The following is a 27,788-nucleotide window of genomic DNA, read 5'->3' as shown; positions in this document are numbered from 1 at the left end:
GGGAAAGAGGGAGAAGAGAACCCATAAAAAAAAATTCCTGTGTGTTTGTCAGCGTTTGTTCTGTATTTTTCCAAAGCGTGTAGATATTAAGCTGACTAAACACAGATGCAATATTCTGTGATTCCCTCCAGTAGAACTTAGATTTTTTATAGGCTAATGAAATATAACTTACAGAATAAGCAAGCAGCACAAAAAATAGTGCAAACTTTCAACTGCACTTATTAAATGAAATTCAGGGATAAAGAACATCTTACCTCTTAACAAAATCAAAGACTGTGGCTGCATTAAGTGTTTGGTTTGAATGTTAAAAAAAAATATGGATTGACCTTACACAAAAATATCTATAGATAAGCAAAAATCAAAGACACACATACACTATTGGTAAACAACAAGTAAACTAGGCAGCCTGAATCTTAAGGACAGTGCAAAATTAGTAATAAAACTACTGGTAGCGCAATAGTAACCTAACTACAGTTGCTAAGCCAGAACCTTTCTGACTTGCCTTATTCATTAAAACCTTAGCAAAACAAATTACAGTTAATGGGAAAATTGCTGTCAATCAAATGGAAATACTGAAGTGTCTTGCAATGATGACGTCTTATTCCACCTCACCCATCTTTTAACATCTATGCCAGAGGGGATATTGTAACAGGATAGGCTACGTATTGCAGCAAGAGAAAAAAATGAAGAACAGAAAACAGAACTACTCTCAATAGGATTAGTCCTCTTTATCCCATAAATACAAGAAATCACCCTCCTTTGTCTCAGCGTATACTGAAAAACCCCAAATACCTAAAGTTCAAGTTGCAGCTGCTTTGGAATCCCTGGTGACTTTCTGGGGGTTTTTTGTTTCTCTTTCAAAGATTTCCGTATAGAAGCCCCAAGTGACTAAGACAATGCACTGGCTAAATTAATGGCACAAGGTAACCTATACAAGATTATTCTTATGTGATAATGTTTTCTTCAGAAAGAACACCCCAAACCACCCCCCAGGCACACACATTTACTTATATCCTAAACCAAAAAAGCTACTCAGCCAGACTTGGTCAATGAAATAATAGCTGATATCTTTATGTATATAAATACCAAAACTTGGTTCTTTGATGTACTCAACCATCTGGTGCTTGAAAGAAGTACCTGGTGCTCAACCACCACCAGAGCATGAAGGATCTCTAAGCATCTCTACACTTGTCTCCAGTGCCACAGCACAGTAGGGTTTCTGCTGCAGGGCCATCCAGTGGCCTGAGGTCAAACCATCTTTGCACTCAGTATAGCTACTCCAGCTGTGGGATCTTGTTTTAGAGCTTACTAAGGTTATTATGACATAAAACAGCCTGAGCAAGGATCAGAATTTTGATTAATTTATCTTAGGGATAAATCTCAGTCTTCTTGAGTTATCTGACACGTGTATACGTTGTTTTCAGCAATTTCATTTTTATGTGCAGGTTTTTCATTAACAACATGTGTCTGCCTTACGACTGAAAAAGGACTAAGGCCTTTTGAGTAATACTGTGGAGAAGGACGTCACAGATGAGGATACCGTTTTTGCTCTGCCAAGGACATCAGATGTGCTTATACAAGTCATTTGGTATTTCTGCTTTAGTTTCCCCTTCCCAAAATCCTTCAGAATTTTTGTATAGATAAGTGCAAGAACAACTAGGAGCACTTCACCTACTAATGAGATGAGAAGCCATATATAGAAAGAAAACAACAATATATTTTAGGATTATTTTATACTCAGCTTACAAATGTTGCCATGCTAATTGCCAAAACTGCAATTGTCTACGCTGAGTATGCATCACCAACTATTTACTTTAATTTTTTGAGATATAAGCTTGAAAACTTCTGCCATTTCTGAAAAATATTTTGTGCAGATAAGCAGTTGCCATACATTAGAAACAGTCAAGTTCACAGTGATCATTTTAACATGTACTATTGTGTATATAAAGGACATGTAAATAAAATATGAATTCTAAAAAGATAATTGAATAATTTATTTGTCACACATTCTTAATACTGTTTTTATATTACTTACTTAGACAATTTGCAAATATACCACAAAATATTTCTATTGCAGATTAAAATCAAATAAATAATACAAACATTTTAGATTAAACTAGGTGATTTGCTCAATTTCATTCAGAAAGGGGAGACATTACACAAATTGGAGCTTAATCTATTGAAAGCTTCTGGTGCAACTAAACTCAGCTTGTCATTTTGTTACTTAATAAAAGATGCATCTGAAAGAGAATACTGATATTTCTCACGTACTGACATATTTCAGATCATAATGAAAACAAAACCCAACAATTAACTGCTTGGTGTTACAACTGAATTAACAGCTCAAAATTCTTTTTGAGTCAAAAAATGAGAAAGCATGCAACTTTGCCCTCACCTCCTTTTGTTTTAAAATGCTTCATTTATAGGGATTTTAATGTGACTTTTCAGATATAGTCATATAAGGGATGACATATACCATACCTTAAATGTAGAAAGTCCATAAAGTCTTGCTGTGTGAACAGTCACTTGTGAAATATTTGTAATGTTAGATATAAAATCCTCAAGGTATTTACAGGCTTGTTCCAGGTGTGTCGTGTTTATGATGATCTGAACAAGCTACAAGAGACAAAAAATTATTGTAAAAATACTTTTTGTATCACCCATCATAATTTGACCATTTTGTAAATGTTCTTTCAGCAACAATGCTACTAGAAATTAATTACAGAATTTCAGGTTGCCATCTATTAACTGTTAGTTTTTAAGTTTGCTTTCAAATACCACTAAGGAGTAATATGACAGTTTACATACAAATGATGACATTTTAAAAATGAAGACTGCAGACACCTCCTCAGTGAAATAAATCGAATTGGATCCAATGAAGGCAGGGAATTTCAAAAATAAGGTTGTCAACTCCTTCCTCCCTCCAACAATGGTAACAATCTGCTTGTACGTGATACAGATGTTTTTATAAGCAGGACCTGCATTCGCATTCAGTTCACAAATTAGACAATGTAAATAATGCATAGTAACTGAAATATCAGTATATCTTAATTCTCACTGCATACTGTTTCAGTGTACACTAACGTAATGCTTGATAAAGTAAGTTTTCTCTTTTTAACATTTTTCTCATAAAACATATTGACTTGATAATGAAATACCTTGAAAAATACTAGTGAATTTATTTTCCTGTCCTTGAAAATATTCCTGTACTAATTTCAAGAACACAGAAAACTATGTCTCAGAAAAATGGTACATCTTGTCTTACATAGTAATATATGATTTATAGAGCTCTTTCCTCATCATTGTCTTCTTGATTCCACCTATATAAGAGGTTCTTGCAGTTTAAAAACAACATTCAGTATAACCTAACAGTGCTCGAACAGCAACAGCCTAAGTCCTTCTCAGCACTTTTCAGTAGGCACCTGCTGTCTCCTGACATTGCATGTACCTGCAGTGAATATGCAGACTGATTCACTGTCTCACCTTGTCTTATTTGATCCAATAAACAAAATAAACCAAGAGTCTCAATGAAGAAAGTACATACACAAACCTACTAAAATATTTTAGTTGCAATTACTATAGAAAAAGTTTCATGTCTTAGAGTGAACTTCAGATTTTATATTTCTTGATCTGGTAGGTTTCCTCTGAAACTTTACACAGCTCATGTGAGAGAGATCCCTTCCCCCTTCTCCCTCCTTTTTATTTATAGGAAGAAAACAGAAACTCAACAAAGTGCTACTAATTGCTAGACTGGAGGAGAACACGTGAAACATTCTCTTTATGCAACCAAAGAAGTAAGAGTCTTTGGCTAATTTCCTGCAAATCTCTGTTTATCATACAGGAGATGGAACTCTTTCATTGTAATCTCTCTCAAAAGGCACCCCTGTGTATATATACTTCCAACTAGACCCAACGCTGTATTGTATTTTTTATGTAACACATACTGAGGCTTTTTTATACTTCATCTTTCACCTCTTTAAATTTTCTATTTTAAAGCAAACACTACTTGTTTTTCTTACACAAATCTTAATAGCATGGTATATCTAGATTTACAAGAATAATTTTAGCACTAATTGTTTTTAAAAACACAATTTTGAGTATGTGTTTGAAAACTTACCTCTGTTAAACCTATATGAGGTTTTTTAATTAGGTTCTGTAAACAACTACTTAGAGTTCTTGTAAGCAGCAAATTTGTAGATTTTCTGAGCATATCATCTATTTCTGTTGAGCTGAAAAAAAAAAAAATTATAACTATGCTGTATGTGACAATACTTTGACAGTAATACTTAATATTTTTACTTTTTCCCTGCAAAGGGAACTTTTAATCTTAAGAATTCCCTATGTGCATTTAATCTCTGGTTACTCCAAGTCTTCTGTGATCTAACACACAGAACACCTCTTTCACTTACCAAATTATCCATTAACTGAATTTCAACAGTGAATCAAAACCTGTTATTTTTAGATTTTGGACATGTTTATTGACACAGCAGTTCAGAAAGAGTAATCTGTGGATTTTAATGAGTTACTAAGGAGGTCAACATGCACTCATTAGTACGTGTAAATTATAAACAGTATCAATTAAGAATGTGTGAAAGCGAGTCATTTACATCTTTAGCAGTGGAGAAGTGGGTGACTTGCCACAAATACCTTCCAGATTTCAGATCTATGAATGTTATTTTATGTAATTAAAACCAAGCTTTTGAAGACTACAAGAAGAAAGGAAATGGGAGAACTGTGCTGTTTCCACCAGCGTAAGTTGTAATGGAAGAGGGGATGAGCATGCAGACAGCACGTTCTGTGGCAGGGGAAATCATTGCTAAACAACCTTAAAGCACTGAGAATGGAAGGGCCATCTGAAGTAATCAGGGATGCTGCAGAACTATTTACAAATGGTCAGTATAAAAGTTTATTTTTCAAATCTTACATGCTTTGTCACATAAATAAAATCTCCAGATTATTCAAACCAATCAATACTCTTTAAAAACCCAGCAGTGTCTTAGACTGCTTACCATGCCAAGCTACCTTCACCCATACATACACATATTGCATACAGTATCTATATACACATATGAAATATATGCTATAGCACTGGGAATCATATATTAAGTATAAAGAATTATATATGTAAATTATATGTAAATCATGAAATAAGCACTGCTAGCAAGTATATAAGAAAATATATTTTCAGTTTAATATGTATTTTAGGTCACCTGGAAGTTACAGGTTACCTTACAGCCACATTGCTGATACTTCAGGCTTACCTGCGGTGAAGTGATTCTGAAAATTTAAGGCTTGCATAAATAAATTCCTTAACCTGGATATAAATCTGAGGCACTGACTGAGACATTGGAAGCTTCTTTGGAAAGGACTGCTGTGAAAATAAGAGATAATAATATCTTACACTTGAAACTGATTCTAAGGAGACCTTGGCATTAAATGCAACAATTAGAAAGCCACTTAACACTATCAATATTTTAATCTATTTTAAGCTTTTCTGTTTTTCATCAAATACAAACAGTGGTATACATTGGACTGACTTTTACATCTGTTTAAATAGCTTGTAAGCAAAATAGAACTTTATCACTTATTTAAATTAAAATAAAGTTTGGAGACTTCAAGTAATTTACGATTCCTCTGTAGAAAGCAATTGACAAACATACATTAAAAACAGGTCTCAAACTACTTTTAATCTGAATGAACAAAACAGATGCAAGTGGGATAAGAGGCTCAAAAATGCAAATATTTTCTGTCAAAGAAAGCAGTGGGAGAAAAAAAAAAGGTTTGAGAAGTTCCATACATCTTGAGAATGTTTAGGCATGCATATTTACTATCATATATTTACTTTCTCTGATGGTTCACAAAACCAAAGCAGTTTGAATTCTTTTCAACAATTTGGATTAACATGTGGGAACTATCAGTAGTCTGTAAGAATAAAATCATGCTGCTTACTTCAATTTGAAAGCTAATACTGCATTTCAGGGGACAAAAATGAATTAATTCAATTAAATCTACACATGCCAAATAGATATTTCTGCATTGAATAAAAAATTTTTGAAATCTCTAAAACAATTAATTTTATGTTTACTCTATGACTAATGAATGAGAAAAATAATTAACAACTGATATCATCCCTGGAGAATTCAATTAAAAAAAAAAAAGCATACGGCAACTCAACATTTGTGTATTAAAAAAACAAGACAAAACGGATTACCTTGAGATTTTCCTAATCACACCTCTTAAGATTAGGAGGTGTGACAAATATGTGGTGTATGTGCCAGACTTTCATGTCATTCGACAGCGATAGCAAACATTTTTTTAACAACAAAATTTACTTCAAGTATGTGTTCATCCGATTTAAGCAATTAATTTTTGCATATAAAACAAGTGCTATTACACACAGCTATTTCAGATCATCACAGTATTCTGTCAGCAGGGCTTGAGTCTCAATCTTCATATATTCAACAATCTAAGAGAAGCAATTCTTTCTCCTCTACTGTGTCTGGCCATTACAGGAGGATACAACACTTTCTGTCTCTTTACTAGAGTAGGCAGCAAGAAAAAAAAACAAACAAAAAACCCAACAGATACACAAGCCAATTGTTTCACTTGTGAATACAGAAAGGGAGTAAAATTAGATTATTTAATCAAACCATGATAGTTTAGCACATTCAATCTAAACAGCAGAGACAAGCCTCTTGTGTCCAGTCAGACTGGATTTGCTACGTTAAATATCTAGTAGTTGCTGGTCATAATTCTGCCTTGTTTGCTGCAAGCAACTCCTATGATAAATTTACCTGTAAAATGTGAGGATGATTAATCCTAATCTACAGTTAAAAATGAGACACTCACATGCATCTCTTTTTATACTAACTGGAAAGAAACAGACATTTTCAAAGGTGAAATTCCCCTTAATCTCTAAAAGGTATCAGAGATGCATCAAACGGAATTAGCCCTCTGGGGGTGTCCATTCCTCTCTATCAACTACACAGGCTCCTTCAGCAACTAGCCTGAACACCTAATTTTTGATGGGGGCTTTTTTTGTTGTTTTTTTCTTTAAACATTGAAATTTAGATAAAATTAATCCACCCAATAGGATCTCTCCATGCATTATAGCCTGAAGCATCAACAGAGAGGTAAAGTGGGTGAGATTATAAACAGCAACCAATAGAAGTGATGTCAGAGCATTAATAGTTTCCCCTCCATGTGGATTCCCTGCTGCCTAATAATACCTAAGGTAACACTGCAGTGTTTCTTTCTACAAGGATACTTAATGACTCTTTCTCCTCTATCCCACTACCTAGTTGACAAAACTTTCAGGAACTCAGTTATCTTTGAGACTCCTGCCCTTTTGCTAAATTTGGTTGAACTAAACTGCTTCAAAAATTGTTAGGACACAAGAAAAAAACCTCAGACTGACTATTTCAAATGATGTCCTTCTGCTTTACATAGAGGTTTCACAGCTCTTTTCAGAGAGATGTAAAAAATGTTATCCCTCCTTTACCGATGAATTAACAGGGAGAGGTGTGAAGTGACTTACCAACATCAGGCAGCTGGTCAATGATAGAGCTAGGAACAGAATCCAACCTGATTGCCAGCTTTACTCCCAAGCTCATCAGCCCAAAAATTAAGCATCAGTGAGATTCTGCCCATAAAATATCTACAAAAAGTGCTACTTGCTCTGAAATGGAAATCCTTCTTTGTGTCACAAACCAAAATGAAAATTGTTGGGTACAGAGAATACATTTCCCTTCTGGTGAAACAGGAGCTAAAGCTTTGTATTAATCATTCATATATGTAACTACACATGCCTACACAAGTAATGTCCACACACACATGGTGATACATCAGACAGAGAATGAGAGGAGCTAGGAGAGAAAATTATTTAGTGCAAGTTAAAAATCTCTGAATTTATTAGCAAAATATATCATGCTAAATAGTATCTGGGGTGTGGTATACTTCCAACACTATAAGGGACTTCCATTCTGTTTATCTTATTTTAGTACTATAATTGTTAAGTAGATTAATTTGATTGAGAAAAGCATTCAGCAAGCACTCTGGAGTTTTATTAAAAAATCAGCATAAACCCCACCTTTAGTTTTTCATTGTCACTGCAACACTGTATTAATGACATGCAGCTGTTATGTTTCCCTGCTGAATCATCCATTTAGAGTATCTTTTTACTTTTGCAGGTATCTGTAGTGATGGATCGTGCATAAATCAGCTTCCCTCTACAACAGTTTCTCCCATTGTCATGTAGTTCTCCCATCATGGGCCTTTTACTTCTTCCTCAGTATTACCAAAAAATTATATTTGAATAGCAGACCATATTAATCACCTTTCTGTGAAAGGAGTTTGTAGTAAAAGAATGGCTGAGGCTATGAATGATTATCCTACTGGAATGCTAGTATGGCAGAATTATTTACATCCCCTTCATGTTTATTTTGCCACACACGGTCAAACACAAATAATTAATTTTAAAAGTGAAATACAAAAGTTGCTGTTTCTAACAGATCCCTGTTTTACATGTATTTTTGCAAAACTACAGCACATAATATACTGTAAGTTAGTAAACCCAATGAGTTGCATCAAAATTTAACTAATTAAAGACAGACTGTATAATAATTACATAAAGACTGTATCAACTGAAGTGTATTATTAATGTGTTTACAAAACAATGGGTTTCATTATTCACTCAAACATCAGAGCAAATGACTAAAGCTTTAATTTTCATATTTATTTATGACTGGATAATTACACACAAAGAAGGTGATTTAGCCTCTTAATCTACCTAGCTTTTCAAATTTTAATTACTTTTTAATTATAAAAATCATTACTGTCCCAAGTGTCCTTAATTGGATTTTGTCACACTTTAATAACATAAAACTTTTCCTTACCTTATCCAGTTCTGGATCTTGAAAAGGAAATTTGCTTATAACTATTTTGTATTCCTTCTCATTTGCTACAGGAATAGGGCCGTAGTTGTCTGCTTCAAAAATATCCCTGGTGAATTAGTTAGTAAAGTGAAAAATATTTTTATATGTGGTTTATTTACAGTATTTTCCAGTGTTAAAACATGAAAATGAATATAAATTTTACTACTACATTGAGGTGTGCAGCTTCAAAAAGTTAAAAGCTGCAATCATTATAAGTGCAGATAGCTAAAATATATTTAGAGAAATTTGAGAGTACCTTGTATATGCTAACTCTTTATACCACGTCTAATAACAGATTAAAAAAAATAGCTGAAAGCATTTTAAAAGGTATGACTCAAAGCACAATACAGCCAAAGAACTTCAGACCAACTACTCTACTCCAGCGCAAACCATAAGGAGATACTTGTTAATTATAGTAGCCTACACTTTGCCTACGCTAAAGCAGACATTCAGTGTCTCACTTCGGTACCACAGCTACATATAGTCAATGGAGATGATTCAGAGAACTTCAACTAGGCATGTGGCCACAGCTTTATTTAAGCTTCTGGAATTCTCTGTTAGTCCACTGACTATCCTAGGAGTCTAGAGAGCATGAGAACCTTAGACACTAGATTTACCTGGTTAATTTAATTCAAGGTTTTCTGTAATACAATGTAACTTTTTAATGGTAAACAACATCTACATATTTAGCTATCACACTCTATCTGCAAATAGGCTTTGGAATACAGTCCCAAGCCGCTCTGTTCCTGGGTTTATAATCTACTCAATCAAATGATTCCAAGGAATAGGTGGAAACCAATCTGTATTAAAAAAATATGAAGATGTACTGGCAATGTCAGCAGTCTGTCAGGGAGATACACATATCAGCTAACTGTAAACATTAAGACAACCTAAATTAGGAACTCAAAACCCTACTGCAATGGTGGACAGTGAAGAATAAGAATGAAGAAAAACAGGTGCTTCTCTCCTGGATGCTTCTCCAATAATGTCCCTTTGGAGACCTTCCTTCTCTCCATTAACTACAAAAGCAACCCTCAATGGCTCTTCTCCTGAATATTAGTTACATGTGATGAATGCCTTAGTTATACCAAATCTAAAATTCACATACACTACTGAGTTAATAAATTCTTCCAGAATTACAACTCTATTTAAAAAAAAAAAAAAAACAACTTTAAGAAAGAAGAAAATAATACATACAATATAAATACAATTATTTTGAAATACTAACCTGAACAATCCAGACCACTTTTTAAGAAGTGTTTCATTGTACTGGTCTCTAATCTCAAATAAAAGATCAAATAGTCGATTCACAGGAAAACCATAACCCTATGGTATAAAAATGAAAAGAATGGATAATTCAAGAACACACTCAATTCCTATCACTTCAGTACTTCAGCACTCTGAGATGAGACTTATTATTTAACCTTGTCACTTCTATAAAAGAAAGTATAGTACTTTAAACACATCACTACAATTAGAAGTTTATATATCAAATTCTTACCAAATACTCAATGCTATGCTTTTGGTTTTCAAGCAGAAAGTTGTCTTATTTCCCTATAACATTTCACCTTGCTATTTATGCATACAACTAATCTTTTTTATCAGCCTGTTACACTTTGCAAGAATAATTGCCAATGATGTTTTTTGGTCTTCCAGCTAGAGAGCTAATGATAACTGGAATGCTATTATTGCTTAAGATCAGAAGTAAAGCATTTACAAAAGACAGAGACACACACAAATTATAACGCTAACGTTAATTTTGCATAGATGTGAATGGATGCTAGCTGAATAGCACAGAATGCATATATTAAATTGGTAACACTGCAAAAGAGGAACCAAGGCAAGATACATATATATTTTAAAAACACTATTGTGTAATTTTATTCCTGATTCATATATATGATATCAGGGAAATCCAAAGCATTGCACTTACTCACCTAAAGGAAAAATTTGACTCTAGGAATTTCAGTTAAATTACTAATGTAATACGTACCTGCAAAGTATCAGCAAATACTACAATAAGATTCTTCAGTTCCAGAACAAGGTCAGGATCATTGCAATATGACTGAAAGTGAGAAATTATGGTTTTGTTAAAAGGATTTAAAATATGGGACATATGTTTTCAAAGAATATTAGCACAGAAGGTTAAAGTCTCCAGCCTTATCCCTTTACCTGACTGCCTTAGTAAAAAAACAACTTACACTCACCTGTCTTCACTTACTCCAGCTACATAAAAGTATTTGTTAAATTTTTATATGAACTACCAGTACTATAAAAGCTCAGAAAAAGTAAACTAAAATATGAGATTCAATAAATATCAGTACATTGTAATGAGATTCAAAATAATCAAATTATGTTTATTTCAGTGGAACATAAACACACATCAAAATGTTTTGCTAAATCAAGGTCAGAGACATTTCCACAGAATGTTCTTTTGAATATTAAGCCTGGGTCTAACCAGCACTATCTGTGTCACCTCAGACAGTTTCCCAAATGTATGGGGAAAACACTATAAAATACTTTCTAAATAAATTCAAATTACAAATTTGATGGTAAAAAGTCAAGACACTAAGTTATTTACTAAATGACTGAAATTTGATTTTCAGAGGTGTGAAGTTCAGAGGCTTTCACCTCAGCTTCACTATTTGCAATACTGGATAAAGTAAAAAAATATTTATATTAAAATAACTTAAAGCAGTTCAAGAACATAGTATTGGTTAGAGACTATATACACCTGTTTTACCTTTCTTTAATTTTTGCTCTTTGCATACTTTAGTAAAGTAAGGGTTTGGTTTACAGTACCTCATAAGACAACATACACTTATCTAAACATTAGTCTGTAGTAGGATGATGTTAGAGAGAGATTGTGATAGAATTAGTTTTGATAGGATTTATGCATTTTGAGAAGAAATAGTTATTATCTACAAGACAAGACACTGATAATCTCTTTAGAGATTACATTACTTTTACTCCTTTAATTACCATATTCTTATATAGGTGTATAAATCCATACACAGCCAATTAACTTTTATTTAGCTTAAAAATATGCTAAATATATCTCAATTTATCCCAATCCTCTAAAATTAATTTAAAAGTATGAGAACATCTCATGTACCACTTATCAGTAAAGGTCCTATGATAAAACTATAGTTGCAATTTGAACTATTTCCCCATTTTTCCTCAGTATATATGAAATGTAAAATATTCCACAAATTAAAGATCAATTGTAATCAAAATCAAAATAACATTGCATAAAGGAATTTCTTCTAGCAAACATTAAACAGAGAAAGATAAAACCCTTCTTTTTTTTCCAACAGAAAAAGTTACACCAATAGTATACTCTGAAGCAATCTGTTATCAGTCAATCTGAGCAAACAACGGTATTCCATTGGTTTTCACAGAGAAATAAGAAATAGCATGCAGCTGTTCAGCACCACTGGAGGTGAGGTAGAAACGTAACATTAGGAAACACACTTTGAATGTGCTGAAATACTCATCTGAATCAGAATTACCATCTCACATCTGTGAAGATTTTTCTAACACCTTTACTTCAACATAAACATATTACTACTATAGCGTTGAAGAGATAGCTCCAAGGGTTTTGCTGGTGGAGTTTATTTTGGAAACACAGCATTTGGTATGATAATTAGGAACTATTTCCTGGTGGTGCTTTCAGTGCTGAACTATTCAATCTGATCTAATGAAGAGGTCAGTTGAGACTAATGAGGAAGGATTGTAATAATAACAGCAGATTAACTCTGCATATTCTAAACTGCTGGACTAAGAGAAGGTTTGGAAGACCCAGTGAGTTGTAAATCAGTGGAGGATTATGCAAATAGCCCATGGCTGTGGATCACAGCCTGATACTGTTGGGAAAAACAAAAGCTTGGCAGGCTACCTCCCAAATCTGAGCAATTTCTAATCACAAGGAAAAGAAAACATGAGAGATGTGTAATTTTTCACTTTGTTACTATCCCAGCTTTAAATATACAGAGCTCTGAAGTAAGAGGATTTAAACTGCAATACTTGTAAGACTTCTCACTTACTGAATGTGTTCTAAGAACAGCAATGATCTTGGAAAGGGCCATGTTCCAGAGTTCATCGGTATATGTTCTCGTTACCAATCCTTGGGTTACATGTAAAATGTGGTCTTCTACTACAAAGAAACTAAAATAAAATAATGCTTAAATTATTAAGTTGTTTTCTAATATTAGAGCAAATTCTACCCTTTCACACACAAGCACAGTCAAATCTTTCCCCATTCGAGCACTGACACTTTGGTAGGTTTGGTGTTCTGCTTTGCCCAGCATGAAGTCAAACTGTGAAAAGTTTTTTCACGCCAGCCGGAGCCCAGGCTGCTGGAGGGTCCTTGTGGGGACCGGACTGGTAGGACGTGGATGCTCTTCCCCGCTCAGATCCAGCAACAACCACCCACATGATTTGTGCAGAAACTGAATCTTGCAGAATAAAGTTTTTGGACAATGGGAGAACAGAACGTGAATTAAGAATCAATATAGTAAAACTGAAATAAATCTCCATTTAGAAAACTTACCCTACAATTTGACTGAAGTATCTTCTATAGCCTTCTACTGTTTCATGCTTTTAGTGAAAAAGAAAACAAGTTTAGGAATAAAAATACCACAAAGAATTAGGTATAGCCCAAATTAATGCAAAAAACAAAAGTATTGGTTACCATGCTTGACTGTGGCTGCAGAACTAATCTTGCTTGTTTCCTTCTTTGTTTTCTGTAGTAATTTTCAAATATTTCTCCATCACCCTAAAACAAGACAAAAGTAGCTAACACAAGAACATTGGCTCAGTATGAAAAAGATACTTCTTAATTTAAGGGTAGAATTCTCTTAAACTAAGCCACATATTTTGCATTTATTCCACATGCAGACCTCCATCTGACACTAGCAAAGTTTTGCATGCATGTAAAAATGCAGATTTTTTTTTTTTTTTAAGTAGCCTACAGAATGTACTGTAAGTAAAATTTTTGTTCATGTGCCTACATTTTGTCAAGCAATATTATGCATTTTAAGCAATATTTATGTTTTTAAACTACAGCTTTCAGAGTGTATTAATATTTACAGACAAGGCATATTACCTATTACTCTAGTAAGTTTTCTACTGAAACTCACTGTCTCCTAAAATGTTTCTCTAGCTTATTCAAGAACCTAACTGCATTGTGAAGTTAAGTTACAGAAATGTTGCTATGAATATATGATACGTCCGAACACTGCCTGCATTTTTTACTGAGGTAAAAAAACTACATGAGATTTTTTAAATTTAATATTTGCTTATTCTCTTTGGAATTGATAATTATAATGACTGCGGATTTGGATTTTTCTCCTATCACAGTCCTCAAAAATACAATACCCTCTATGCCTATTGATTATATCATGAGGAATTCAAGTGACAACCTACCCATCTCATTCAGATGACCATTCAGCAGAAACCATCTATCCATTTCAAATCAGCGTCACATTGACTCATCTACCTACTGAACACAATGTAATTTGTATGCAAGCAGAATAAAGCAGCTTAGCATTTTTAAGGTTTATTTTTACTTCATGAGCCTATTATTAGGCCAATGTTATTTAGAATTCCATTACTTGGGCTTACAAAAATCTTCAAATCAAATTATTACAGAGATTGTATATTACTAAGTCAGCATTACTTACCTAACTCCTTTATAAGCCATAACAAAGAAAGTTTAAATTTTGTATTTGAAATTCATAACAAATATTTAATCATATTTAGAAATACTGCTAACCTAACAAAATCTAAAAGTAAAAAAGAGACTTTGCTTAAAAACAAAAATTCACTTGAAACTGAGAAGCAAATTTACTAGAAGACTTTCTGTTGCAGCAGAATACACAGTGTGCTATAATTCGTACTAACACATACTGTTCAGACATTAACCATTCACCTCCAGCCCAAACATTCAATGCAGTTTTCAGATGCAGAAAGCCATTATTGAATTCTACTTCCAATGCCAAATCTCTACTGAGGTTTCTCAAATCCACACCAAAAACGGAGATGTAAAATATCTCATGATTATTTATTTATAGACCGTGCTATCCTGTGCAATCAAGATCAGCTATTCTGGCATGACAACTACTTTAAATAGATGTTCTAAAGCAATCAGCAGAATACAGCAACAAGCCTGGTGATTCACTCATTGAATAAGCAAACGAAAGGCAAGATAAAATATACCAAAGCAATGCATTTGTTTTGCCCAGCTTCCAAAAGTTCACGAGTTCATAACAACAGAAATAATACATCAGTTCATGTTGGGTTATAAATTCTAGGAATATTGCTCATATATCAAGTGTTGTTTTACACCATAGTTACATAAATTTTATACTTCTGTATAGTGTTTAGTTAACTAAGGTAACATTACATGCCAAAGGGATCAAGGGTGTTTTCAGTAGAATTCAAATATACAGCATTTCACATAATATATGGGCTAAAAAAAAAAGCTCTTTATGTATATTGCCCAGATGTTTCCAGCCTAAAGAAAGGTTATTGGTCAACAAATACAGTCTATGTTTGGTATGTATGTATCTTGCAATCACCAGGTTGCAACCACAAGCTATGTAGTATTCTGTGGTAAATAAAATCCTGCTTTTTTCTTCAATATGAAGAAGCAGAATAGAAAACTTTTGTCCTGCGTAAAAATAGAGTATTTTCTACAGTTTTGTAGCAGAGAGAGAATTCACTAAGAAGGTGACATTTGCTGTGAGATAAGTCCTTGATACAGAAACGTAATAAATAGCTACCTGCTATCAAGTCCCCTCCTTTGCTGTCATCATGAAGTTCTCTAAACTCCAAAAGAGATGTTTCACAACAAGGAGGTCAATGAGGAGGACTCCAAGAAGTGGTTAAAGCACAACTACCATGGCTTATTAATTAGATGATGTTGGCAGGAAAGACAGAAGCCCTATTCTGAAGTCATCGACAAACCTTTTTTCTAGGGGACTAAGGGCCTTTGATATCAGAGAGCACTCCAAATTGTTTTCTGTCTCCAGTAAATCTGGAAGCTAGCAAACTTTCTGTGCAAACCCAAAGAGCATATCCTTGGATCAAGGATTCAACATCAGGATCCTTGTCAAAGTGAAAAACAACATCACATATTACTTTTAAATATAATCTTTCAATTTTACTTCCTGTTCTTTTATTACTCTAATAGAAGAATAAGCAGATGTTGTCAAATGGTGTATTTAACTTTATACATTCTTTTTTATATATATTATTTCACACTTATTTCCTCTGTAAAAAGAAACGGTCCTCTCTTTTTACTAGTTCTGGCAGTCTGTCTTTCTGTTTTGCCTGTTCTTTTCACTGAGATAAATAATTACCAACATAATTACTGGTGCTTTTGTTTGGATTCATTCTTAATAAAAAGAGTAACAATGAAATAACACTTTAAACATTATTTCAGTATATAAGCTTTCATGTTACACATCTGCAAGGGTTCCACAGAAAGAAGATAACCCAGCCTGAATGCTTGAAGCCAGGTACTGAGACTGTAGGTTCAGCAATACTTAAAAGTACTTCATGTATATGCCCCTGATATTTATTCTGTAAGTAATCTGACTTCAAAAGAAAGAGACATACAAAAGGTGACAAAATAATAATTTGTTACCAAGTTTCCCCAAAAAAGTTTTTGCCTTTGTTAGCTTGCGCACTGTATCTCTTTTACAGCAGCTAAAATGGGCTATTGTGTCTCCGCCACTGAAGCCAGTCTAATCCGTCTGAGTACAGCCCGCCACAATCTCCAGTTTCTGCTTGCAATTTTGCTCTACTATTCCGATTTCCGCAAGATTTGGACTGAATATTCATTTGTTTTTTAATATTGATCATATCCCCCCAAACATTTAGGTAACATGGAACACTCAGGGGAACTGCAAAAGTGTCAATACCACTTTTGAAGCAGACGTGCATATTTTACACGTATTCTTAAGAACACTTATGTAATTGATGTCTTGCTGCATGTCCTTTATTATGCATATAAAATAAAATACGCAGTCATGCCCTGAGTATCCATATTCTACCCATCTCAGCTGGTTCATCCAGAACTACTACTACTAGAAGCAGTATGCTTACTTGCTTGGGAACTATTAGAGTATGAAAAATATGAAAATGAACATTCAACTTCAAAAAGTGAAATATTTTTTTCAGGTCACCTTAATACATACCAGAACTGAGTAGATGTGTAAACACCTATAGACTGGAGAAAAGTCTACAAGATCTTGGGCAGTTAAAATCTGAAGAAGGAAAGAAAAAATAAAAGTATATAAAGCACAAAAAGCATATAATCCGCAAAATGTGATACATTACCAACAGAACTAGTACACCAAATAAGGACCCAAAAATGGATGGTCCTATTACAAAAGCATAAATTAACTGCTCAGCTCTCCCCTTCCTTTGTAGTACAGTACTAAATTTTATTTGTGTTACAAGACCAGATTCCTTTCACTGTGTTTTCAGAGCACTACATTTAGAGGTCTAAATACTCACTTTTTATTCAATTTGTGAATAATGAGTACTTGATAACTGATAAGAGTTCTAACACAAGCTGAAGTCCTCAACACAGAAATGCTGGCTTTAGCAGCAGTAGAATATTCCAGTGGGACACATATCATTTACAGTGGGTTAGTAATGTATAATGTAAATTGCAACTGTATTCCAGAATAATTACAAGTTCTATCCAATTGAATGTCCCCAAACATGATGCTAAAGGTGGCATTAATACAACTAATATTTTCACACTATTTTTTCCCCTTAAAATGCTGATCCAGACTGGTGTCCCTTGAAGGTGTTCTCTGGTTCTTCCTAACTAACGCTGACCATCTACAGACAGCGTACTGCAACTTTTGTTCAACAAACCTACAAAATTCACTTTAAATAAGACATACTAATTTATTAAAAAGTTACCTCTTCTTCATGTTCATCATCTTCTTCAAACGTTCGCTTCAATGTGATTTCACTCTTGGATTCTAAAATTCTGCTTCTACCTAAATGCATATTCCGACCATAGTTTACATGATTCTGTTTCTGAAGAGTGGTACTAAAAGTTTTCTGCTGCTGTGCCTGTTTTAAAAGTAGTACCAATAAAGAGGGATGTAATGCAAATTTCATCATTGATGAGTATATGCTATGACATGAAAAACAGGTGGTGCTATTGAACACACATCAGTATAACTGCAAGATGTGTGTTCTCAGCCTACACCAATGATTTTGTCCTTAATCAATCTGGGATGATAAATTAATTCAGTAGCTAATTTCTGTGTAATTTTTTCCTACTCCTCACAATGCAACTTAAAAGGTAGAAAACATAAAATAGTAACCTGTAATTTTCCTGATCATAAACTGCAAACAGAGAATCAATATTTAAATGAAGTACAGTTATCACAGAGTTTCCAGCTATTTGTTTGCTGTCTCCAGTTAAGCCTCAGTGAGCAGTCAGCTGCAAAAGCCAAATTCACTACACTGTCCTTACTATTGAAAGAAATGCAGCAAGGTAGTACAGTATAATCTTGAGATTAAGTTTCATTGACAATAATGCTGCATTTTACAAGAACCTCAGATGACAAAATGGCAACCCAACCTGAACTCTGCTAAACAAAAAGTCAAATTAAAACTTAACTTGCTCTCCAAATAAATTTTAAAAACATTAACTGCGTTAAAGCTTGCTTGGTACTAGTGCAGTGCTTTGAAGTGACAGATTATTTTGTGATGGAACAGGCAAGGGCTTCAGCTGTCCCAGTCTCCTCCTGGCTCCCACCTCAGTCCTCTATATTAGTAGTACTTTAGAAAGAAGTAGGCAGTTATTTCGACACTTATTTTAGTCTTACTCATCCTTGCTGGCTGGCCAGATAGGCTGCTCTTTGTTTTGGTATAGTAACTGCTGCATTAACAGACTGCCTAGGAGTTGACTCCTCAAAGTATTTCACAATTTTTTGCAACTTAAGATATACAGCATTTCTCATTCCTTTCCCCGGGGGGAAACTACTTCTTGTCTAAATACAAATACAGATACAAATCTGGAAAGAAAGTTGGACGCTACTGAGGTGTCACACTGCTGCTTCCTGTGTTAGCCAGGGATCACTAGAACTGACAACTTCATGTCCAGGAGAAGAAACTACCCAAGATGTTAGCAAGCATCACACAGTTCTCTATCTTTACTCAAAGGTCTGTGTGATGACTGTAATCCTTAGACAAATCTTTTGGGCTAACCTGAGGCTATAAACACTGATATTTTCAATTGATAACAGGACTGAAGTCATCCTGTTAGGTCAGCTTACCTGCTTCATGGCAGTTTCCCCAATTCTGTCAGAATGCTTTCGAATACTCTCTAAGAAATCCTTGAGATCTGACATGGATATTTCTTTTATTTCTTCACGCAGTTTTGGAAGATTTTCTATCATTATCTGGCAAAACCGGTACTGGCTAACTCTAGGAAGATACAGATTTTCTAGCTGTTCCATTGTTTTTAAAGCAGAATAATACCTACAAAGAGATTAAAATCAAATTATGTAGCATCTTATAGAATTTTAATAAAATACTCTGTTTATCAAATATAGGATATTAATATCACGCATGCAATCAATATACATCTAATGAAACTGTTCTTAGAAAAATTAAGAAACAAAAGGTCATCCATATAATGCTTTAGTTTGGAAAAAAACAGTGAACTGTCAGAGTGACTCAGTCAAGTCAAAATTTTAAGTAGGCTCCTATAGTATTAGCTGTTCTGATCAGCAGAGCCCTAATGCCACATGAAGCATCCTGCATAATGGAGGCACTAAAGTCATAACAGTTACGTCCCCCGCCAGACCACATCTATTAGGGCTTTTTATGAGTTCTTTTTTCTGAAACACAAATTGCCAATCAACAAACATTGCAGTATATGCACCAAACAAAAAAAATCTTGGAAAAGTGTGCCTGTATGTATCTGCCTTCTTTAGGTATATGTGAACATATACACACATCCACATTCATCCTCTTTTCACCACCCTTAGCTGGAAAAGACATGTATATATTTATCTCAAGCAGTATTCTTTCCAGCAGTACATCATATTTTGCTGTAAACCATAAATCTACTTACTCTTCTGACAAAATACAGTATATCCCACCAAGTAAACAACTACTTAGAACAAGCATTAAGAGGGGTTTTTTTTAAAAAACAACAACAAAGACTCCATAATTTTCTCTGTTCTTCTGTGTTCTGTTAGCCTACAGACTATTTCTACCAGAAATATGGAAGATACAGCCTAAGAGGGGGAACAACAAAACACCATTAAATACCTCCTCTCATGTCCATAAACTATGCAGATTTTGTCCAGTACGTTCATAACTATGTTGTGAAATTTTACATAAGGGACAACGAGTTTAAAGAAATACTCAAGTTAAAACTAAACACAAAAAGTTATTTAACTGCAAAATAAATTTTAAAAAAGTAAATAATGAGTCAAACAATTTTGACAACAGAAAGCTACCAAATACTGATACATCAGCTCTATCTATTACTACAGTTATTTACCTGTCTTCACACTTAGTTCTCTCACAGATTACAGGGGCTTTGGGGCCAAGACTTAATTTCTAAAAACACTTATCAACTCCAGGCCTATAGCATATAAGTAAAATTTTGATGCTTTCAGCTGATTTAGGGAAACATTTAAAGAAGGAAACTTTAATTGAGGGAGATTGGTTTTCCATGCTTCCTCACATAATCAGTAGAGAGCTGAACACCACAAGGAGGTAATTCAGAGCTGAGTCAGGCTCTTTTATGCCTGTTCCTGAAGTTCTTCTATTTTATTTTCAAATGTCACACAGGCTCTTAAGGCAGAATGCTTGTGAAAACTTTCATTTTATTGAAAAGATAAAGCAAAATAGAAGTAAGCCAATTCCGACATAGACAGCTAAACTAAGAAGGCAATAAACAGAAATACTATGATCAAGAAATCTGTGATGTCCACAACATATTAGAGACAGGTGCAGGGAACAGGTTAGACATGAACAGGACAGCAATTAGTTGTAGATGTGACAATAATTTTCCTTTAGGCAATACTCTTACCAGTCACTCAGCCCAGGAGGCTTTTGGAAAAATGCATTTAGTTTGGCCTATTAGAACAGAATAAGGTGAACTAATGCTTTCTAGCTTAGTCTTGAATGGGAAAAGTAGAAAAACTGATATCAGACTGATTTGATTTGCTTCACTCCAACTCCTGCTTTCCACAAATACAGATTAATAGCCTCAGCCCATTTTTAGCTTTTTGTACTATAACTTTAGTTCCTTATTCCTCCTGAAAGTCTTGCACAATCAGTACTGGAAAATTACCAAATCATTTTGAAAGGGAAAAGACGAATATGAGTAAAGTCCCTTCAAATGCTGCAGAAAACCTGGAAGAGCGTCCTTTACAGTTCTTTCACTCTGGATATTATTTTGTAGATATAGTGAGTAAATACTTTCAAACTGAAATACAATTCAAGCTGCTGGCTCCCCTTCTGCAGACAAGCAATAATAAATTAGTAATACTTCAGTCACAACTTCTTGTTCCATTCTGAAATAAACACATTATTTCAAATTTTCTCAATCAAGGCATTTTTAAGCTAACAATTCAGCATAGCCAGAGGATGGGAAAAGTCTCTTTTATTCCAGAACACAACTGCTTTCAGTAGACTGCAAATAAAGAGGTTTCAAACGTAAATTAGGAGCTTTTGTTTATTAGATACTTGGTTTATATAAAATATACACAAGGTGATGGGAATGTTGCAGATAAGAAGGGATCTGGGGGCTTTATGTGTGTGGGTTTTGTTTTGTTGGGTTTTTTTTAAATAAATGTAAATGACCAAGAGTGCCACATGGTGAGACTTCTGGGGAATAAAACCATAATAGCATCAAAATCGTATAAAAGGTTTTTATTTAAATTATACAGATCAGCTTATCAGAACACTGTTAGCTCATCTGAAAGGTTTTTGACTGCTGGCTCTAAGATCAGAATTAACATAATCCATTTTAAATCCATTCTAGAGTCCCTTACTAATTATATATATATAGAGCTCAGGACCTTGCCCTTTTAACATCTGTTCTGATAAAGCACTGAAGTCTTATTAATTTGAAGGTCATCTGCAGGTCAGGATTTAAACAAAAATGTTTTGCATATCATTTCATTGAATGATATATTTGTATATTTTGCTTTAGAAATATTCCACAGATTTAACTCAATGCTGAAGATTTTGACAATAGTATTAGCTCCCATTACATATTATCAATTATATAAGGTGAAGATTGCCCATTTGACTACAAATGAGTTAAAGAAGTATCTTCAATGGGTTTTTTTTTTCATACAAATATAGAAATATAGCAGTCCTCTGTCTATTCTTCTGAGCTAATCCTGAAAGAAAATGTTCCCCAATGCAAAATTTATAATGTCAGCTTTGAAACTGAAGACACAAGTTTGAAACACCAATAGAAGTCATATGGTAAGACTGTCCAGAACTGAGGTATCTTGTTATCAGAACCTGAAGACTGTAAGATGGATTTTACTAACATCTCCAAACTATAAAAATGAAAACTTCTAAAACCAGCAAGAAGCAGAACTGGAAAAACAAACAAAAAAACCCCAACAAAAGTCCCCAGAAGATTAATATCAGTGTTTTGGATCATCTTATTCTATAATCAAGCTGGCCTTTTACAAAATGTTCAAGTCACAGGCACAGAGTAGTCAGGTCTGTATTAGAATATGAAACAACAACACACAAAAAATCCAAAATAAAAAGGAAGTGACCATCACTTTAGTGTACACAAAGTACTAAGCTGCTTTAAATGACAGGGAGAACTTTTAAGATTTTTATCAGTGAAGCGTCATTTGGAGGCAGCTAAGAGAAATACCATAATTTACTAAAAAAGCCCCAGCAAGTTAAAATAGAGGAGTCAAGAAGCTACACAGGATAGGAGCAAGATGAACTCGAAGGCTGTGAATTTTACTGAGAATAACGCATTTGTATGCAAGCCTTTTGAGTAAAGAAACGTATAGTCACATCTCAAAATTTCCTGCTTTTTGAAAAGACAAGAGGGGAGACAATAATCTTAAAATTCTAATTTTATTTTAATTAAAGAAACAAACTTAATTTAAAAAGAAAAAATAGTGTTGTCCTCCAACTTTTGTGCTTCCCTCAGCGGCTAATAGTGTATATTGCTGCTTACTACATTTCCATTGAGTAAATATGAAAAACTTTTTGTACTCAACCAAACAAATTTAAGGGAGTTCACTGGAATTTTTCATTAATACTGTGGAAAAGTTATATTCACAGAAATCTTGAAGAGGATATATTGAAATTGCAATTGAAAACCTTTCACCGCAGGAAAAGCTATTTATTTATTTTGTTTTTAAATCTAGTTGCCTTAAAAATTCTAAACCTATTTTTTAAACTTCCCCAGCATAACAATTTTGTCAATTGCCCCAAAGGAGCACAAACTGTGATCAAAGCTCTACTAACTCTGAAACTTCTGTAAAGTGAGTCAAAAGCTCAGTATTTCTGAAAATCAGATTAAAGAGTTGCTGTGCAAAAAAACCCAGGACCTGTGGAATACCCCTTTTATCCATAATGATGTGGTAGGAGATTTTTTAAAAATAAAAATATTGAACAAATAGGGTTGTTAGGATGGTGAGAAAGCAAGCAGCTGACAGTTCAGTATCAAATACATATTTTGATGGGAGTTTTTGGCAGATACATGGTACTTCTGGAAAATACTGATTTACAGTTGGTAAAATCCAGTGCTTCACTTTGACATGGTTCTAAAACAATGGTTTTACCTGTTCCAATATCTTTCCATACAGGCAATGGTATAACCAAATTACTCGAATTATGAAGTTTTCCTATTTGCATCCTTTATGTCTTAAGGTTTACTTGAATGTTTGGAAGGTTTATGCAGAGAAAGGCTGCACAACTGTCTCAGTGAGACTTAGTAACCTAAATAACTAATCAACTCTGTCTTTCCCACAGTTCCGAAGGTCAGAAAACAAATCAAGTAGTGAGCAAAAAGCTCACTCTGAAAGACCATACTCTTTCTTTAGTCCTTCTCACAGTGGATTCAAGAAGATTCAGCAACAACCTCAGCAGATTGATTTATTTAATTATTTACATTGTATGGCAGGTTTGAGGATTTTTTATAAAAGTTATCGTGGAAGATGACGTGCAAAAACACCAGTTCTAACAATCCCCAATTAAATCACAATCTCCTCAGGCAGCTGGGAACTTTCTCCAGAGACACATATCAAAATCCAGGCGCACAGGCAATGGTAACAGAGCTGTATAAAATGTGTGATGATCTTATCTCTGACTTAAAGATCTAGGTAGTTCAGTCTAAATGCACAGCCCCCACTGGGTGTTTTGGAGAGCAGTGGAGAAACCACCTTTGTGCTTCCTCAGCTAAGACCTTAAACCCTCCATAACTCTTTCCAGCCAACTGTGCCTGTTCAGAGCAGATTCCGCAGTTACTTCCTCTCACAGCTATAGTTCTTGTCAACTTGTGTTATGCATGGCTCAGGAGACAGATAAATAGGATACAGAGCCTTTCACCTCTAGGTCATCAGTTCAAACGTAGCACATGTGCGTAGGGACCCAAAGTTGCTACCAATAGATGGCTTTTTTAACTCCTCAGTAAACCTCCATTCTATCTGCATAAACCAGTATGTATTCTAGACCCAAAATCCTGCGTTATCTTAAAAGGTGTCTGCCATGGACAAAAGATTGTAAATGGAATGGTTGTAAATGGAAATGATTGTAAATGGAAAAGATTGTAATGGAATTACAATCTTCATCCTAAAACAACTGTCCCCCTAAAAATATAGAATACTCACACTTTCTTCTTCCCTTCCTTTAAACATTAGAAATTCATAGTGCAAGACTGTAAGACAATGGAATAACTAAAATATATTTTAAAAGGCGGCAAGTAGAGAAAATCAAAAGAAAACAGTTTTTTGGGGTTTTTTTTTAAGACCAAAGAAAGCTTTGCTGCATTAACAAACCTCAGTGAAGGTTTATGAGAAAAAATATCTTTGCCTAAAATAAACATTCCTCACTGTTTTGTTAAGATAAGGATTGCGAATGCTCCTCTCTGACTCTTCTAGGAAAGCTTCACAGCAAAACTTAGGAAGGTCAGTTTTCAAATTCTTTGTACTTGCACACATCAGCTACCAAGTCTTTGCACCATTGCTATGGATGTCCTTGCTATTGCTCAATCACTTAGTGATAAAGGCCATGATACACTCACTCTTTGGATTTGTCCCCTGCTAAGCAACAAGGAAATTACCATTTGAATTACCTGAAAGTTCCACGGGATAGACACCTCTAGGCTGTATTACAGGGAATTGCTAAATCACAGGCAAAGTAGTAACTGTAGGTAGCTAATGAAAGAGATAGCTGAGCTGGAGCAGTAGCCTGCAGCAAAGTCTAAATCTTCTGCACTCCATGTGATTTCAAGGTATGGTACATCAAAGCTATGGCATCTCCCCTCTCTCTTAGATCTTTTTATGGTATGACAATGACATGTCCAAACCCCTCAATTCAGTATATCATCCTTTGACTTTTAAGACTTCCTGTCTTGGAACTCCTTCCACAGGAAAACTGAATCTCTTAAATAACAGAAATTTAGTTTTAGATTCAAAGAGTACTGACAATTTCTCAGAAAGCACATCAACCATCAGTGGACTCTACAAAACTACTAGCAAACAAGGAGTCAAAATGCTAAAAACCCCTGCAATTTCATCTCATCTAACTGATCTCTCCATTATGACATTAGGAACTAGAACTTCCCTTGCAATTCTAAAACCAGGATGCTGCTTGTCTTGCTTGACAGAGCAAGGGAATGGCAGAATGTGGGCCTTGATCCCAGTGTTTCCATACTTTCAACATCAAAACACAGCACACTCCACAGATCACCTTATGGAATGAAGTGGTGTGATTCACACAGCACACCCCGCAGCCTGTTCTCTGACCAGAGTAGCAAGGGCACTGCACTGTTTACATCTTTCTGATCAGTTGCACCAAGAGCACTGCAACAACATGCTGCCAGCTACTCTAAGCAGATGTCAAACCAGTGTCCTGTTCATAGAAAACAGTATGCAGTAGTCAAGCTGATAAGATCTACCACACTGGTTCACATCTAGCAAGTTTTGCTTGTAATAAGAGATAGCAGAGTGCCATAGCTATTAGGTTATTCTTAAAACACTCCTATTTCTGCAGAAGACGTCCCAGACAGCGTGTGTGCACAGGTATCATGTAGCACATATACCACTGCTGAAGATAAATTAGATTTGCTGCAGTGCTTATTGATCTGATGTGCCCAGTAGATCTGATGCATTTCGGACTTGCCTGCACGCAGGCTTTAGAGCCAATTTGCTCACACACAGTGGCCGTTGTTGAGGATTTTCAGATGTCTAGCAGCATGGCAAGAGGTGTTGGCTATCCAGACAACAGAAATCCAGACAAACAGTGCAAAAGTAAATCTAGATTACACAGTAGCCCTGTAGACACCTGACTATGCACAGCTAGTTCCAAATGGAAACAGTCAGGTCCAGACAAACTTGTTCGCAGGAGCTCACTGCAGTGGTGCCAGGCACACAAAGAGGCAACAGCAACGATCATGAATCCATCAAGGGAAGACAGAGCAATCAGCGTGACTGAGGTTGTACGAAAAGCAGGCAGGGATGACAGTGGCAATGATGCTGTAGAAATCAGGAAGAAGAAAATAGCAGCAGTAGTGTTCCTGGGGTGGGTGTGCATGAGGCGCAAGGCAGCAGCAGCAGCCCCAGTGGGAGAAGACAACAGCTACTGGGGGCAAGCCTGCCACAGAGAGAACTGGGAATACTGGGGTTACAGCAGCAGTGAGTGGCACTCTGAGAAGACAGAAAGTAAAGACGCAATAGAGGAAGCAGGAAGTGGCCAGATACCAGTTAGAAACCATTATTCTATAAGTGTATTTTTCACTATTGTTTTAACTTTTTTTTAACAAGTCAATTTGTCACAGAGGGAAAAAACCCCAATACATTTTCTGCACTTCATTCTCATAGTCCCATGTACACAAAAGATTAGCATAGAGATACCAGACAGGCCTGAAGAAAGGTGTATGGAGTTAAACGTCCTTTTTTCTTGGATTATGAATTTGATTTAAATACATCATGATAGATTAATCAGATATTAATGTACTCTGCAAAGATCTTTACTCTCTAAGTATCTTATTGTTCTTGCTTCTTAAACTGTTTTAAGTATTAAAAAAAATACATTATACTTCACATTTTGCAATCATAATTTCACTGCATGTCTGCTTATGTAAGTAAACATTATTTTTCATGGCAATAACTAAGCTCCTAGAAGTTTTTGTATTTAATGCAACATTAGTTTATTTGCAGTGACATTCCTGAAACACAGAGAAGGTATTATGAAAAGAAGACTTTAAGTACCAAATGACAGGACTTAGAATATTTACTTGTCTACATTAGTGTTTGCTATTCTATCAGTTTATTTACTAAAGTTGTATTTTATTCATAGAAATAAGTTCACTCACCTTTTTACATTCATCTGTTCTTTTAGTTTGCTGTACATTTCCAGCACTGCATAAAAACAAGCAGATTAACCCATGCATCCTACTATGGCTTTAGTTAATAAAAAAGGAACATATATACTGTTAAAGGACAAAATAAACCATAGAAAAGGATATGCTAAATTTACCTTTTTGAATTCCTACTGCAACATAAATGTGATAAAACTAGCAAAAAAAAATTTCTAGAATGCAGCTAAGAAAAAAAGAACTGAACTCTTAACAGCTTTTAAATGAAAAAG

At 34.7% G+C, this 27,788-nt stretch overlaps 1 protein-coding gene across 1 annotated transcript in view; it reads right to left on the bottom strand.

Annotated features, from left to right (window-relative positions):
• EXOC6 (exocyst complex component 6) overlaps positions 1-27,788 on the bottom strand; it is a gene marked incomplete at its 3' end in the record, with an annotated part of 32,983 nt that overhangs the window by 2,831 nt on the left and 2,364 nt on the right. Inside the window, exons 4-16 of the mRNA XM_010177944.2 lie at positions 27,514-27,559; positions 19,247-19,451; positions 17,877-18,032; positions 17,138-17,206; positions 13,627-13,710; positions 13,486-13,532; positions 12,980-13,100; positions 10,927-10,998; positions 10,162-10,259; positions 8,895-9,000; positions 5,262-5,371; positions 4,118-4,229; positions 2,482-2,616 (exon numbers count right to left, since the gene is read on the bottom strand). Of these exons, the coding sequence (XP_010176246.1) occupies positions 2,482-2,616; positions 4,118-4,229; positions 5,262-5,371; positions 8,895-9,000; positions 10,162-10,259; positions 10,927-10,998; positions 12,980-13,100; positions 13,486-13,532; positions 13,627-13,710; positions 17,138-17,206; positions 17,877-18,032; positions 19,247-19,451; positions 27,514-27,559 (1,361 nt within the window). The remainder of the gene's footprint in view (positions 1-2,481; positions 2,617-4,117; positions 4,230-5,261; positions 5,372-8,894; positions 9,001-10,161; positions 10,260-10,926; positions 10,999-12,979; positions 13,101-13,485; positions 13,533-13,626; positions 13,711-17,137; positions 17,207-17,876; positions 18,033-19,246; positions 19,452-27,513; positions 27,560-27,788) is intronic.

Source organism: Antrostomus carolinensis, unplaced genomic scaffold (genome assembly GCF_000700745.2).
Source record: "Antrostomus carolinensis isolate BGI_N321 unplaced genomic scaffold, ASM70074v2 scaffold28071, whole genome shotgun sequence".
Lineage (NCBI taxonomy): Eukaryota > Metazoa > Chordata > Aves > Caprimulgiformes > Caprimulgidae > Antrostomus > Antrostomus carolinensis.
The sequence above is the reverse complement of the archived record's forward strand: the minus strand, read 5'-3'. Positions and strand labels throughout refer to the sequence as shown.